General features: G+C 45.9%; 1 protein-coding gene across 1 annotated transcript; it reads right to left on the reverse strand.

Annotated features, from left to right (window-relative positions):
• Window positions 1-188: 188 nt before the first annotated feature.
• POLR1B (RNA polymerase I subunit B) lies at window positions 189-14,487 on the reverse strand. Its single transcript, XM_072331108.1, has 15 exons — window positions 14,212-14,487; window positions 13,959-14,126; window positions 12,994-13,140; window positions 12,718-12,850; window positions 11,567-11,703; window positions 9,888-10,111; window positions 8,319-8,490; window positions 7,375-7,546; window positions 6,985-7,266; window positions 6,482-6,615; window positions 5,880-6,050; window positions 5,131-5,287; window positions 3,769-3,965; window positions 3,140-3,393; window positions 189-1,514 (listed from the first exon to the last, which is right to left on the reverse strand). Exons 1-15 carry the CDS (start codon window positions 14,362-14,364, stop codon window positions 632-634), a joined length of 3,384 nt encoding a protein of 1,127 aa, XP_072187209.1. The 5' UTR covers window positions 14,365-14,487; the 3' UTR covers window positions 189-631.
• Window positions 14,488-14,854: the final 367 nt, after the last annotated feature.

The following is a 14,854-nucleotide window of genomic DNA, read 5'->3' on the forward strand; positions in this document are numbered from 1 at the left end:
TGGCTGCAGCCACAGCTTTAAATGCCTGCTTTTTTTTTTTGTTAAAGAAACATATAAAGAACTCTTAACATGTATAAAAATGTCCTCGGTGCCAACCAGACGAGGCTCATACCTGAGGAGAGGCCACAGCCACCGCTGGGACTTGGGGACATAAGTCTGCCCCAGGGCTGAGAACCTGCCTGTGGCCGAGAAGCGCTGGAGCCAAGGTAAGAGCCAGGCTGGAAAGCCATTTGCTTTCTTCTTTGGATCAAAATACTGAAATAAAAAATAATGACAAAAAAAGTGCACTGCACCGTCACTCCCAGCATTCGCTTCATGCTGTTTGTGACCTATTCATCTTTACAGCTGCTGCCAGCTCTCAGCGAACAGAAAACTCCCACCGCTTTCAAGCCGGTGGCCCATAGGAACAGTGATCCTGCTTGATTTCCACACACGTTGCAATAGCAATCTCTTACAACGTGCAAACAAACACCAATGGGACCGCATTTCTGCACCATGCGGCTTCACCCCATCACAACGCAAACATGAGATTAACCTTGTTAACTGCCTGACAAACCTGAGAACTGAACCCTTGAAACCCATAGGGGGCAAAGGCAGGACTAAGGCGCGCTTCCTCCCTCTCGCTGCGGGATTAGTGCTCCAGCGTGAGCCTTAGCTTGATGTTCATGGCTGCCAGCTCGGCCAAGAAGTATCGGAAGACGTGGGGCACTGGGATGACCTGGATGGTGTCCATCCTGCCGCAGAGCATGCAGGAGTACCTCCTGTTGCTTGTCACGGAGGAAGGCGGTGGGTGCTGGAGCAGAGGAGATAACATGCTGCCACAGCTGGTGCAGACGTAGGCTTCAGAGCCATCGGAGCAGCTGAACAGGCGGTCGTGCAGCAGGAAGGAGGTGCCGTGAGCCAACAACGCATCACGCTCCATCTCACCAAAGCGAATCCCCCCTTCCACGTTCCTCCCCTTGATGGGCTGGTTGGTGACAGAATCTCGGGGGCCCGTTGTCCTCACCTGGAACTTGTCGGAGACCATGTGGCGCAGGCGCTGGTAGTACACGACTCCCACAAAGATGTCTGCCTCCAGCTCCACGCCGCTGATTCCACTGTACATCTTCTCTGTCCCAAAGAAGTTATAGCCCGCGCTCACCAAGGTCTCACCAAAGTACTTCAAGGCGGAGTTCTTCTCCGTGAAGGTGAAGGGAGTGGCATCGTAGTAGGCGCCGTGCAGCGCTGCTGACTTCCCCGCCATGCTCTCAATTAACATCCCGATGGTCATACGGGAGGGGAACCCGTGGGGGTTGAAGAGGATGTCAGGAACCATCCCGTTCTCTGTAAACGGCATGTCTTCAACAGGCCAGAGCTGGCTCAGGATGCCCTTCTGCCCATGGCGGCTGGCAAATTTATCTCCAACAGTTGGGTTTCGAGGAACTCTCACGGTGATGCAGGCCTTCTTGAACTTCCCAGTGCCACGGTCATTGCTGCACAGCTTGATGTTGTCTACGATGCCGACTTCTTTATTCCTGTGTAGGTGGAAAAACATTCACAGCAAAGGTATCAGATGCGCTCGTGACTTTGAGCTAGGAAACGAAGCGAAGAAACCAAACCACTTTTAAGTCTAATAAAGAGCTGGGGATCACCACGTTTTTTTGACGAATATCACTCAGGGAAATCAGAGTGTGTAAGAATCAGAGCACAGCAGCCAAACAAAAGCATCACCCAAGTGCCATTTGTTTGCTGCTTCTAATGCTAGCAGCACAGCTGCAAATTCCACGTGATGAGGTAACTCGTGTCACCCATGAGAATAAAGTACAAATCATTTAAACCTGGTTCATCAGTACCACATCTCATCAGACACGCCACTTGTTTTGCTTCAAGGCAGCATTTTCCTATGCAATAAATTAACGCTGTCCTGGTGGGATGTTAGCATAAATGAACAGGTTCAGGACAAAGCTCCGAGAGGAAAGCTCAGGAGCAGAGAGCAAAGGCACAGCGAGAGCTGAGCGGGCCCTTTGCCAACAGGTGTTTGGGGCTGCGCTGCTGTTTCAAGCGAACCCTCAGCAGATGTTTCACGTGCTGGATGTCTGCTGCGGGCTGAACTCCTGTCACAGAGCTTGCAGTCCAAATTCTCAAGGAATGAATTAATTTTGGCCACATTACAACATGGTTAGTTTTCTTCCTTGTCCTCTGAAGTCCCTTCACTACTTGCAGAAAGCCTGCACTTAGGATTAGCTTCTTTTTTACAGCTGTTCTACTGTGCTGAATTGCAACCCACAGCGCAGGCCATCCCCAAACAACAAAAGCACTCAAAAATTGCTTTGTAAGCCTCTTCCCAGCTTCATGAAAGTTCTCAGTCAAAGCCTCTGCTCTTCACCCCTTCCAAGCCAAGCTTAAGATCCAAGCAGTGTGTGCATAGTTAGAACAGCAGGGAGAGCTGCCCCTTCAGGTTGCAGGATCTCTGGGGAAACTGAGGGCAGGAGCCAATACTGAGAGCAGGGAACCTCTCCATAGGAACCTAAATGAATACCTCATATAGAGCTGTAACGAACACATGCTGTAGAGTACAGAGGTAAAATGGCTGTCTGGGTAAGGAGCCTGAACTAAGGTGAGGTTGGCACAAAAGAGCTGGCAAACAGGAATACAGAACATGGAGCCAAAACAGGATCCATGAGGGGAAGGAGCATAAGGCTGAGCTGACAGCAAGTTCTGGCAGTCCTCACTGCCATGTACTGAATCTGCTCCGTTCAACAACTGGTAATTTCTCCAATGCAGTTTGAGAGCACTCATTGTATAGTATTAATAGATAGCTTTCCCAATAAAAACCGGTTATTCTGTACCCAAGCGCTTCACAAGCTAATTTGCTTTCTAAGCATGAATAACTAAACAGTATTATCCTCACTCTACAAATGCTGCAGATAGGGCATAATGTTGCACTGACAACAGTTTCTGGCAAGAGACCGGCAAGTCTCTGGGGACCAAGCACCCAATTCAGTTAACACAAAACTGCAGAAAACCACAGAGATGGACAGATGGACACCTTAACTGCTATGTGAGGGGAAAAGGGAACACCTAGAAGAGCATCTCATCAGGTTCCCCTGCTACTGACTACTCAATATGTATAGAGACAGAAGGAACAAGCTGAACTTACTGGTAGTACACAGTGAAGGTCTCCCCTGTGTTGAGGTTCATATAGCTGTAGAACGGGTCCCCGGGCTGCAGGATGGAGCCAACAAAAGGCAGTCCATCAGCATCCAGCTTCTCCTTTACATTTGGGTCCCCAGGCCTGATACCAAATACTAAATTATCACCTCCCCTGTTGCCTTTAAGGGAAAGGTCAATGCTCTCCATCTTGATAACGCTTCCGTAAGCAAACCCTCTCTCCCAGGAAGATTTGTTCACAATCTAGGAGAAAGAAAAAAAAGGCCATTAAAAATTTGTTAGTATCTTCAAAGAAAGCATTTCCATTCTGATCTGACACACACCTTTTAACAACACCATCCTATGTTAAAAAAAAACCCCAAACTTCCCAGCCAATCATCACTCCAACAGGCTCAGGTCTCTTCCAATCCCATATTTTTCAATCAGTGCCCACAGCTTTGCACAAGGGAGCTCTGCTCTACTCTCACTACCTTGAGCAGAAGGTGCATAACAGCATGTGTTCCTAATGGAACCGACTAGCAAAAGCAGAAAAAGGGTTCTTCTCAACCACCTTTCTTCACAATTGCCCACACCAAATTCCTTTGCAGGACAGGATAATTCCTACTTTTGGTGGCTTACCATCGCATCTTCCATGTCATAGCCACTGTAGGAGATGACAGCCACAACTGAATTGGTACCAACTGGGTAGCTGTCCATACCATAATAGTCATACATTCTGGGCCTCACCAGAGGGCTCTGAGGGGTATGTAGGAGGTACAACTTGTTATCTGAGCGGTCCTTGTAGTTATACACTGGAAACCCCATGGTTTGCTTTCCTATAAAGAAAGAAAGTTGTATTTACGTAGGATCAATTCACAGTTACATAGTGTTCTGTCCTGCAGGTATCTTATTAAGGACAAGGCTGGAAATACTTAAAAGGAGTTATCAATTCTAAAATAAAAACTTGGAATTTAATAACTGTCTTAAGTCCAGCTAAGATAGTTTCTAACAACCACACACAGTAATTAAATTCCCTTCACATCATTATGGAAAAGATATTTCCAATCGTGTCTTTTCTGCAATTTCAAGCCTCCAATAAAGCGCTGTGTTTTTTTTTCCCCACTGACAGTACAAACACGCTGGCAATAAAAAGTTTTTGAACACAAGTCACTTCGGTACTTTAAGCTAAGTACGGAAAAGCAGTAGTGTAATAAGGGCACCTTTCTGGTAACCCTGTTAGAAAGGCAGTATGCTGTGGAGCTGATGAGAGCAGCACTCTCATAGTTCCTACCTCTTAGCCTGACTTTTTTTGCTTTAGATAAGTTTCTTGCAAATCACTTGCTTGTTAATTAATTGAAACTCCATCTGCATACCACATCCCAATTGCCTGCAGACAACCAAGTTAACTGAATCACTGGCAGAGAAAAAACCAAGCACTGCTGCCATGGTGCCATTTTAATATCCTGCAACAAATGCCCAGTAACTGCTCTCTCAAAAGCTGCAGTCACAGTGACAACGCAGCCACTGAGAGCAGGTGCAAAGAAACCCCCACCACTTCAGAGCATTTACCCTCACTGCTTGTGAGAAGCAGGTCAACCTCTGCCAGCTGGGGGGATGAGAGAACTCCTGCCAGCACAGTTGTTAATACTGACAGGCCCAAGCAGCTGGTGCAGTGCCCACACTAACCTGTATGATCAACAACCTCACATTTAAGAAGAAAAAGCATAATAAAAAAACAACCACAAAAAAAAAAAAAGCCCCACAAACAACCTGACAAAGACTTCAGGCACTGTGAGCACAATTTAGAACTGCCCACTGGAAGGCTGCCTGGATGATCAACTTGACTTCTTTAACAGTCACTTATTTCAAGGCATCAACTTTAGAGCTGCAGGAACTGCTGGGAGGAGTTGCCATGTGGCAGCGTGGGGATGCACAAAGGCAACTCTCCCCCCACCCCTTCCTTGCCTGAAGACTTGCAGCTGTAGGTACTACAGTACGTACCCATCTGGCACTGGTACATGTTACGTGGACTTTGGTTGTGATCAGAGAAGGGGATGAGGTTGGCCACCACACTCAGAATGCTGTGAGGGAAGAGCTCCTGGTGAGTGGTGACTCCAGGCACAACATCTGACTCCATGGTGGCCACGTTCATGAAGACCTGCAAGAATCACACATAGGACACGTTGGACAGAAAGCAAGACAAAGCTGCCTCTGGTGACTTTTCATTTCAGTTTTAGCTGTGGTTGCTGACTGTACCTTAGTGTGCAGGCAAGAAAAACACCGGACAACTACTGAACTACTCTACCACAATCACAGATAACTGCAAGGAAAGCAGGTCTGAAAGTATGAAACTGCGATACGCATCATACTTCCTCTCTCTCATTTTAATTGTTCCAAGTTATCAAGTTTCTAGGCAAGTCACTACTTGGCTGCTCACTGGTAATTTGCAGAATGTGATATAAAAAATGATGAGACAGCTATCATCCACCTAAAGAAACACTCACTGTGTTAATAGTGAAAGCAGACTTCAATACTTGAAAAAGATTTCTCCAGCCTACCTCTAAGAAAAGTACCAAAAACTCATTGGCTAGAAGTGAGAAAACCCTTCAGCCACCTATTCCAGCTCTTCAGCACAAGCTACCTGTGTCTCATTCTCAGCTCCTTAGAGGAACACTATACAATATACCACTTCTGATGCAGGATACTGCTGTAACAGGCAGCACTTTATAACTGAAATATGCAAAACCTACCTGTTCCAGAGTACCAATCCATTCCTTCCTTCCATACAGCAGGTTTTTGACAGGCCGCACCATTCGGCAAGGGGTAGTGAAGATGAACAACCCAGGATACAGACTGGGTTTTCCTGTCTTTGGGATAAGGACCACTTCGGCCCGTGCAGGAAATCTCTTCTCTTGTGTTATCTGTTTGTGTAAAGGAATACTAATTTAGGAATACAAACCAATGTTGTTTTAGTTAAGCTGCATCCTACAGGCCAGGTTAACACCCACAATGGAACTACCAAGTATGGATCCATCCATGGATGGAGCTATTAATACAAAATGGCGAAGAGCAAATTTAGAAGGTATTTCTAGTAGTATCTCCACCAAGGTTACTTCTGCCATGCCAAAAAAAGAAGTTCTCGCAACAATGGCAACATCATAAACCAGGAGACCAAACAGAATAAACACAAGAAAAAAAATGAAAAGCCTAATACAGCCTAAGATAAATGATCAGGTCAGACTTGAAAGGCAAACAGAAGTTAGGCTTCTTTAGAACAATGGAGTCTTTTGGTTTATTTCTGGCCACTGCATATGGAGCATACTTAGGTAAGTCACATTTTAAAGAAGACAACCTTGAATCGCCGGAGGGCTTCTGCAACCTGAGGAGCCAGGTCCCACTCGACCCAGCCCACCACTGCACCGTCCAGCACCACGCGGTAGCACTCAGCATACGGCTTGCTTGGGGTCGCATCAATAGGGACAACACCTGTGACAAATTGGGGCAGGGGAGGGAACAGCCAAAAAAGCAGACAAATGCACGTTATTTCTGCAGGAAGCCTCAATCCACATAAAACAGCTTTATGAGCCATCAGAAAAAATTCAGAACATCTGGACAGGGCAAAGCGGTAGAGGAGACTTGATGGAAAACATAAAACGTGCACAACTGAGAATGCCATTTCCCATCCAGTCCCAGCACTCTTCTGGATGAAACAGAACTCCCATCACTGTGCTAATCACTGGAGGAGCTGCAGTTTAATTCAAGAACATATTAGAACATTTTCCACATATGGGTTTGTAGGGCAGAAAGGTAAAAACGAAGACTGCTTCATTAGATAATTGAGCAAGAAAACTGTACCTAGTGCACATAACAGAGGCGGAAGGTCTGTCACAGGAAACATCTCTGTCACTATTTCACACACAGCTGTCATGTGGTTCATCAGACCGCAGGGCTCTCCATCAGGGGTGTCCACAGGGCACAGGAACCCCCAGGACTCCGGCAGCAGTTTGCGTACAGTGGTAGTTCTCATCTGGGCAAACGCCGACCCTCTGTGTACGCAGCGGAAGTGCGAAAGGTAGCGAACAAAATTCAGCTTGTCCCCCACCACACACAGACCGCTGTCCTGCAGCATGCCCAGGCCTGAGGAACAAAACGCAGGTTTACATCAGGATGTTGCTCAGTTTTATGTTGTTTCTCATGCTGTTCAGCAGGTAAAAAAAAAAAGGCTTCTTATACCTTAAGACTTACCAGTCTTAGATCGCAGGTTACCAGTCGCAAGAAGATACTCAAATGACTTGGTAACATCTGTGGTCAGGCTGAACGCCTTCAGCAAGCTGTCTGCATTGATGCTGATATCAGCCTTTTCTGTTTTCTTCTCCAAAACGAATTTAACAGATTGCAACCAGTTCTCAAGCCTCTCCTGTGGTTTAAGAATGTGACACTTGAATTTAAAACAGGAACACAGACACTCTAATGAGTGCCTCAGTTATCTACACAACAGAAACCCAGTCTATTTAGAATCTTTGCCTTTACAGAAAAGGTTGCTCACTCCTCTGCTTATCTGACAGGGCCAGGCAGGACAGCAGTCTTGAGCAATACTTTCCTTTTGGCATTCTACAATGAGGAAATGCCAGAAGTAACTTGAATCCACAGTGAACTGGAATAGTTTAGGAAGCTGCACTTTTACACCACCAGTAATAAATTAACTGTGTAAATTGGAAGTGTACTCCTAACTTCCTGATCTGTAAAAGAACTCAAAGACGGGGTAGAAATGACAATATAAATCACTGATTTTCAAAGAAAGAGGATGGGACGGTTATTTACCTGCACATCTGCTGTGTGACACAGCAGGAGCACCACAAAGAGGCTAATCTTTACTACTAATCTATCAACTGTCACAACAGCAATATGCTGTTTCAAAACCTTCCTGAGCTGGTGTTCTTCCTTCCCCAGACTCCAAACCTGAACTTTCATTTCTGTTGAAGGCCCCAAAGCTTTTCACTCCGTGTTTTACACAGGCCTCTCTTTAGTGCAGTTCGTGCCGTGCTGCACTAGATTCAGCATACTCTCAAGTCTTTATAGTATACCTAGGCTCCCTGCTCTTCAGTTTGGCTCTGCATTTCTCCCATCTCCTTGGCCACTGTAGGTCCTGGATTGGATGACCAGTCCATACACAGGCCCTATGACCTTACCTTTAAGAACATAAGGTAAAGCTGTCCCGCAGTAAGCACTTCTTGATTCATTAGACTGTCTGGATTGTCCTCCATGCACTCCCCTTTGGCAAAAGCATACAGCTTCCGGGTCATCATACAAAGCAGGTAGAATTTTTCAGTTCTGTCTGTCAAGTGTATGCAGATACACTTGCTGGAGGGAGAGAAAGAAGGACAATTAACACCACCTCCTCACACCAGCTGTTCTTCACATTTGCTAAATAATCTCAAAATCTTTTTTTTTCCCCCCTGTTGCTAGAAAGATACAGTTAGTTGATCAGATGGAGGTGAGGCTCATGGAAAACTTATATTATATACTACTACACATCCTTACAAGTACACGGTTCATATACATAGGCCCACTTAAGAGATGAGATTTGTACATTATTTTGCAGCATGTACAACACCAAACACCTCTGCATAACCATATACATGTGTCCAACTCCACCCCAAAGTCCAAGCTGGAGACTAGTAATAGATCACAGAACACTGCAATCAAATCCCTGTGTGGAGACGTGTGCTGAATGACATTTTAATGCAAGCAATAAAGCTGCTAAACTGCCTTCCAAGACAACAGAGATAACTTGCTTTCCAAGATGTAAGCACAACAACCTTCCAGAATATGAGCACACAGGATCTGGTCACTCTGTACCTCTGCTCCATACCGCCCTCTTCTGAAGTCTGTACAACTTCACCATAAAAACAAACATTCAAAGAAAGTTCTGGCCAGGTAGAAGTTACAATGCAAAGTACACCCCAATTAATGCTTTCCACAGTTTCTCTTATCTCCACAGCACAGACAGCTTTGACAAACATTGTGTACAGAACATACCATGGGACAATACAACACCACCAAAAAGCACCAAGAGTATTTAGAATGAAGAAAATAACAGTATGAGTTTCTTGAAATTATCCACTGTTTCTCAGTACAAAGAGCTGTTCTTCCAACAATTCTAAGTGCCTCTCTGAGGCATTGAAAAACTGACTAGGTGTTACGAGACACCTGATGATTACTCCTTATTAGCAGGTACTCAAGGACTTGAGCATCCCAAATGATACTTTTCAAGTGCTAAAACACTTGGTCAAAGAACTAAAATCTGTATTACCTGAAAGTTAGTTGAATGCTTGTCACATTTGCAATCTGAAACCTTTCTCTTCCATTACTTCCTAACTTACTCCATTGAAAAAGGGAGACTTTAAAACATCCAATTCCTATCATTTAAAAGGTAAGTGTAATTTGCATAATAGTTGCTAATGACTGTGTGAAACAGCAGAGAAAATGCCACAAATTACCCTACTCCTGTTCAACAAGTTGAAGCTAAAGCAGTCCACACCTGTAGTTGCAACTTTCCCTTCTTTCAACTCGAATAGAACAGATTATCACAGGATCCTGAAGTTCCACCAAGAACTGGCCAAGGGCTGTCATTTTATGAGCATGTACAAAAACTGCAATGACGACAGTGTGAAATAATATGGCACAGTATTACTAAAGTTGCTTGTAATTTCAATGCATTAGCACAAGCACATACTCCTAAACATGTACATACATACTTGAAAATGAAATCTGCAGCCTGCTCATTGCTGTACCACTCGGGAAGGTTGAGTTTTACTCTGAAGCTCTTTCCAAGGTATTCGAGGACGTTTTGTTGCGTGTAACAACCTGCTTCAGCTACTGCTCTAAGCATCTCAGTAACACAGTTCACATAAAAGGAGTCGTTTTTCTTGTCTTTGACCAGCTCTTCAAAAATCTGGTAGTCTGTGAAATTAACTAATGCCTGAAAAACAGACGTGCATCGGATCAGAAGAACAGTCATGGCAGTGTCTGGCCATAAAATAGCAGAAGTTGGGTACCCCAATGATTCTGGTCCTCTGGAAATGGAAAAATACCGTAGGATTAAGGTACTTCAAGAGTAGCACAGTGGATATGAATGAGGTGATGATCACAAGTGGTTCCAGACTAACGAAACCCTTGGAAAAACAAACAAACAAACTTGCATCCTCTAACTTACAAAGCTTCTTTTGTCTCAAGTTAACTCCTTATCTCCACAGAAATCAAAAGACATCTTAGCCTATTACAATCCACTTCAGCTTCAGCAATTCATTTTCTACAGCTCATGCTTAAATCCTGTGTTCTTAGCTCTTGGTGTTATAATGTTTCCTAGTTGTTTAAGTCAGGGTTTAAGTGACCATACTGCTCACCAGTAGCTCTGGCTGACAAACCTCCCCCATCTGTAAGCAAACCTTCTCTCCACTACATTTAAAAAGCCTTCAAGAAGCTCACGGAAAAAAAATGGGAACTGCATGAAAAAGACACATAGACAGATTTCTTTATTAAATGGCTGATGCGGGGGGCATTCTTCATGGAAGAATTCAAACTTTAGACAACGCAGCCTGCTTAGCTTACGACATCCTGTAAGCTAACATAGTCAGCATAATGCCCTTGCTTATTAAAACATGGAGTAATTACCTATCTCTGCTGACTAATTTTAAGTCATGAACACAGCAGGCTGAAAGAACATGCAAATTCCCTGAGACCAGACAAGCTGTGGTGCCACAGGCCACAGCTAACCCTAAGGCTAACCCTTAGCTGCTGTATAACACACAGCTGAAGCAGCCAGACTTTGCTGCTTTTAATGGAGAAATTTGGAAAGGCTTGACTAACATCAAACTCCCACCTGCTACTAAAAGAGCAGTTTAACTGCACCCAATGTGTTCAAACTGGCACTACTGGTTTTGTCTTCCAATTCTTATGTGCTTCCAGTTATAAACAAAAACAGCATTTTATTTTTCTCCTTTAAAAAAAAGAAGAGAGCCATTTTTCTGGTTTCCTTTTACATGAGAGCTTGACTTTAATGATTAACACTGTTATAGCCGAGCCTGACCCAACAGTTTCTTAAATGATCAATGAATTATAAACATACTCCTAGGATCTTTCCCGTTAGGTTATAAGCCCTTACATCCTCCACAAGCTATTAATTCACAACATTCATTAGCAGGAAGCCATAATACCTTGGCATAAGCCTGCATGCACTTCCTCTGCTCCACCTGCACACTGCATCACACATGCAGGTTCAGTTTGCTCTACAGTTCTTCAACCAACGTCGGAAGTATGACTGAAAATACTTAACATGGAATTAGCTGCCTCTCATTACTCATGAAAATAGAAATGCTTAGTGAAACTTCTGCATTTACTTAACACAGTAAGCGTGTAATGTGTATTTTTTGTTTACCTTTAGAGCAAATCCCAGGGGAAGGAAGAACAGTTCTTTCTGAAAAATGAAGTTCAACATTACGCAACCGTTTTCCAGGTAGTGAAGGTTCATGTTTATTGCGCTGTGCTCATCTTTAACGCAGTGCAGCACTACTCCTGCACAAATTAACACAAGCAAAAGCCAACATGAGCTACGCAAGAAATACAGACAGCACTTACGTCAGATGTCCGAGCAGGTATGAGATGATTCAGTAGATAAACTTTTGTACATTGTGGCCAAGAACATGAGGCAGGTAGATCTGATCACTGACTGATCAGATTCCCATCAATACATGTAGCTAAGTTCAGTTCTAATGAACAAACATCTTTGGACAGCTATTATGCTTGCTGAGAAGCCCAGGAGATGCTTATAGTTTTTAAGAAACAGAAACTCCATCTGTCCTAAATGTCGGTCCTGCTATTCTGCAACACACAAGTACTCTTCCCTGCCCCACTGTGGAGCAAGTTTTCCCATCCCAGTAGTAGGGCAGTACCTTTGAAGCACTGTTTCCTGCTCCTGTTCCGTGCTGCCCACAGCAGGACACATCAAAATAAAACCAGTGGGAACTGATTAAACTAGCAGGGCCTCAAAAGTGATTCATGGGGAATTATAGTGTGTTCTAAGGCACCATGGTTCAGACCAATCAGCAGTTGGTAACACCTGAGTGCAAAACTCAGGTTTTATTCAAACTGATTTAATTAAAACTCAATTTTATAACTTTGCATATACATGCAGGTAAAAAGGCCAAGAATCCAGTTAATTTGTTTCACGTAAATTACATTTATCATCTCAAGGTATGGAAAGCCAAATTCATTGCCACAACCTCACTAATTTACACTGACTTCCTCAGCATGCAGGGTTGCAATTACTCCTATCACAGAACAACAACAGTGCACAGCCTAGAACACTATCTCCCTCAGCACAGGCAGCTCAGAAACCACCTGAAAGGCAAGCACTTGCTTCATGCATCACTATGGTGTTAAAAACCACTTGGTTTCCTATGTAGTACAATTTACCTGAAAATATAAACACCACGCAACAACAACAACAAAATATCAGCTCTGGCTGGTCATTCCTGTTTGTTTATGAGCAGCTTCTGGAGGGATGTGGCAGGAAGCCCTTTAGCTTACCGTACTCTGTGAAACCAGGACCTCTGTTTTTCCACTTGTGTCTCGTCATTGCAAGAGGGAAATTGCGCCTGGGCATAATCAGCATTCTAATAACTTTCTCTAAGCCATTAATTATGAAGTAGCCCCCCATTTCCTGTCAGAAAGAAAAGAAAGCTTTTAATGCGCTTAAAGTACCATTTCAAGTAAAATAAGAAAATGCTTGTACTATGTTATAAAAACACTCAAGCCCTGGCCTAATATACTGCACACTGTCCTGATACACAAAATCCTCCTTACCTCCTCCTCTTCATGGTGCTGGATGAGCTCTTGGGGAGAAAGATTGTAGAGGTTGCACAATTTGGACTTCACCATGATTGGAATAAACCCCACAGTCTGTTTAATGGTCCCTTGTGGAATGCCATTCACTGACCAGCTGATGTCAACCTAAAACGACACAACACAAACAGTGAGCAGATTGAGCTGAACGTTTTTTGTTCCTGGTATAAAAACTGCAGGCTGAACACACAACCACCAATCTACCCAACCAGCGCCTATCACCATAAACTGACAATAATCACAATAAAAAGCTTAACTAGTCGATATCTGGGGAATATATTCTGGAAAACAGTCAGCACACATCTACAGTTCCAGACTTATATGAACTCCTTCCAAGTAACAGCAAGGTGTGCAAAGTTGACAGCGCATAAAATGTACAGCAAACAGCCCCAGTTTCATAGGCAGAATGGTAAGCCTTCAAAGAGCCACAGTCAGGAAGGAAGTCTTGGCTACTGGTGACAATAGGAAGCAGCCGTGCAAAGAAGAACGCCTGACTGGGATACTTCTTTAATGGATTTGGAGAGCAATGCAGAGAACTAGTGAGCAGCCAATATGAACAGGAGGAACTTATGGCTTTGGCTTCAGAGCCATACTGCCTTTGGGCCTAGATTTCTGCAGGGAAAAAGACTTGAGACTTGAATTGTAACGGTCTGTGGGATGAAGGAAGTTTCCTTGCAGGACATACTGCGGAGGCTGACTGCGTTCAACACCCACCTGAGAGCAGGAGGAACACAACTGAGGTCCTGCGAGGGGGGGAGGAATAGGGAATAAGAAGAGAGGAGACAGAGCTCAACACAACGGCAAGCTATCGCTGTCAGCTGACCGTGCACAACAGCCGAGGCAGGACGCAGCTCTCGGGAACGCTTCCCGAGCAGGCGAAGCCGTAGCTGAGGTAAGACAACCAACCCGCCAGCGAAGGGACTCACCGTCAGCCGCCCGCGGTAGGTGCTGCGCAACCCGCGGCACTCGGCCGGGAACACCTTCACCTCCTGGCACAGCGTCCCCTTGGGCACCAAGGGCGGAGAGATGGCGATCCCCACCACGGTGAGCGCCACGCGGCTGTCCTTCAGCGCCAGCTCCACCGGCGGGATGTCCTGCAACAGACCGGAGCCCACGCGTGAGGGCCAGCTCCGGAGCGCCATCCCCGGAGCCCGCTTCCCCGCCCGCCCCCCCAGTCACCTGCAGTGCGCGGTACACCCCCTCGCTGATGGCGTAGTTGAAGGACTCGATGTGCGCGGCGGTCAGGTCGCGCCGTACGCCGCCGCGGGGCCGTTGCCGCCGTCGCAAGCGGTGCGGCTCGTGAGACATGCCCTCCTCCGTGGCCGCCGCCATGCTGCTCGCCGTGCGCCTCCTCCGCTCCGCCCCGCCGCGCCGGCTGCCGGGACGCTGCGGGGCGGGACGGCCGCGAGACCGAGCGCGTGCTGCGGCCGCGTGTTTCCCGCCCACGGCTCTCAGCCGTCGTTCTCTCAGCTGCCGTGTCCGCCTTCAGCGCCCCCCGAACAGCCTCCAGTGCCACGTACATCACTGCTCGTGTCTCGCAGCACAACATCCCCCTGCACCGCGTGCGTCTGTGCCGCGGCCCTCAGCACCAATGCCCCTCAGTGCCTACGGCCCTTTGGGCCACGTCCTTCACGGCCTGCATCCCAAAGTCCCGTCAGTGTGCAGAAGCCAGCCCTCCCTCACAGCCCCACGTTGGTGGCACACACACAGATAAGCCGGAGGTGCTTATCTCTAAGGAGCAGGCTTACAGCTGGCAGCCCCTGCCTGCACCAACACCACTTATCAGGCCTCCAAATCACCCCCCAAAATAACCCCAGGTATT

The sequence above is a fragment of the Excalfactoria chinensis genome, chromosome 3, assembly GCF_039878825.1.
Source record: "Excalfactoria chinensis isolate bCotChi1 chromosome 3, bCotChi1.hap2, whole genome shotgun sequence".
NCBI lineage: Eukaryota > Metazoa > Chordata > Aves > Galliformes > Phasianidae > Excalfactoria > Excalfactoria chinensis.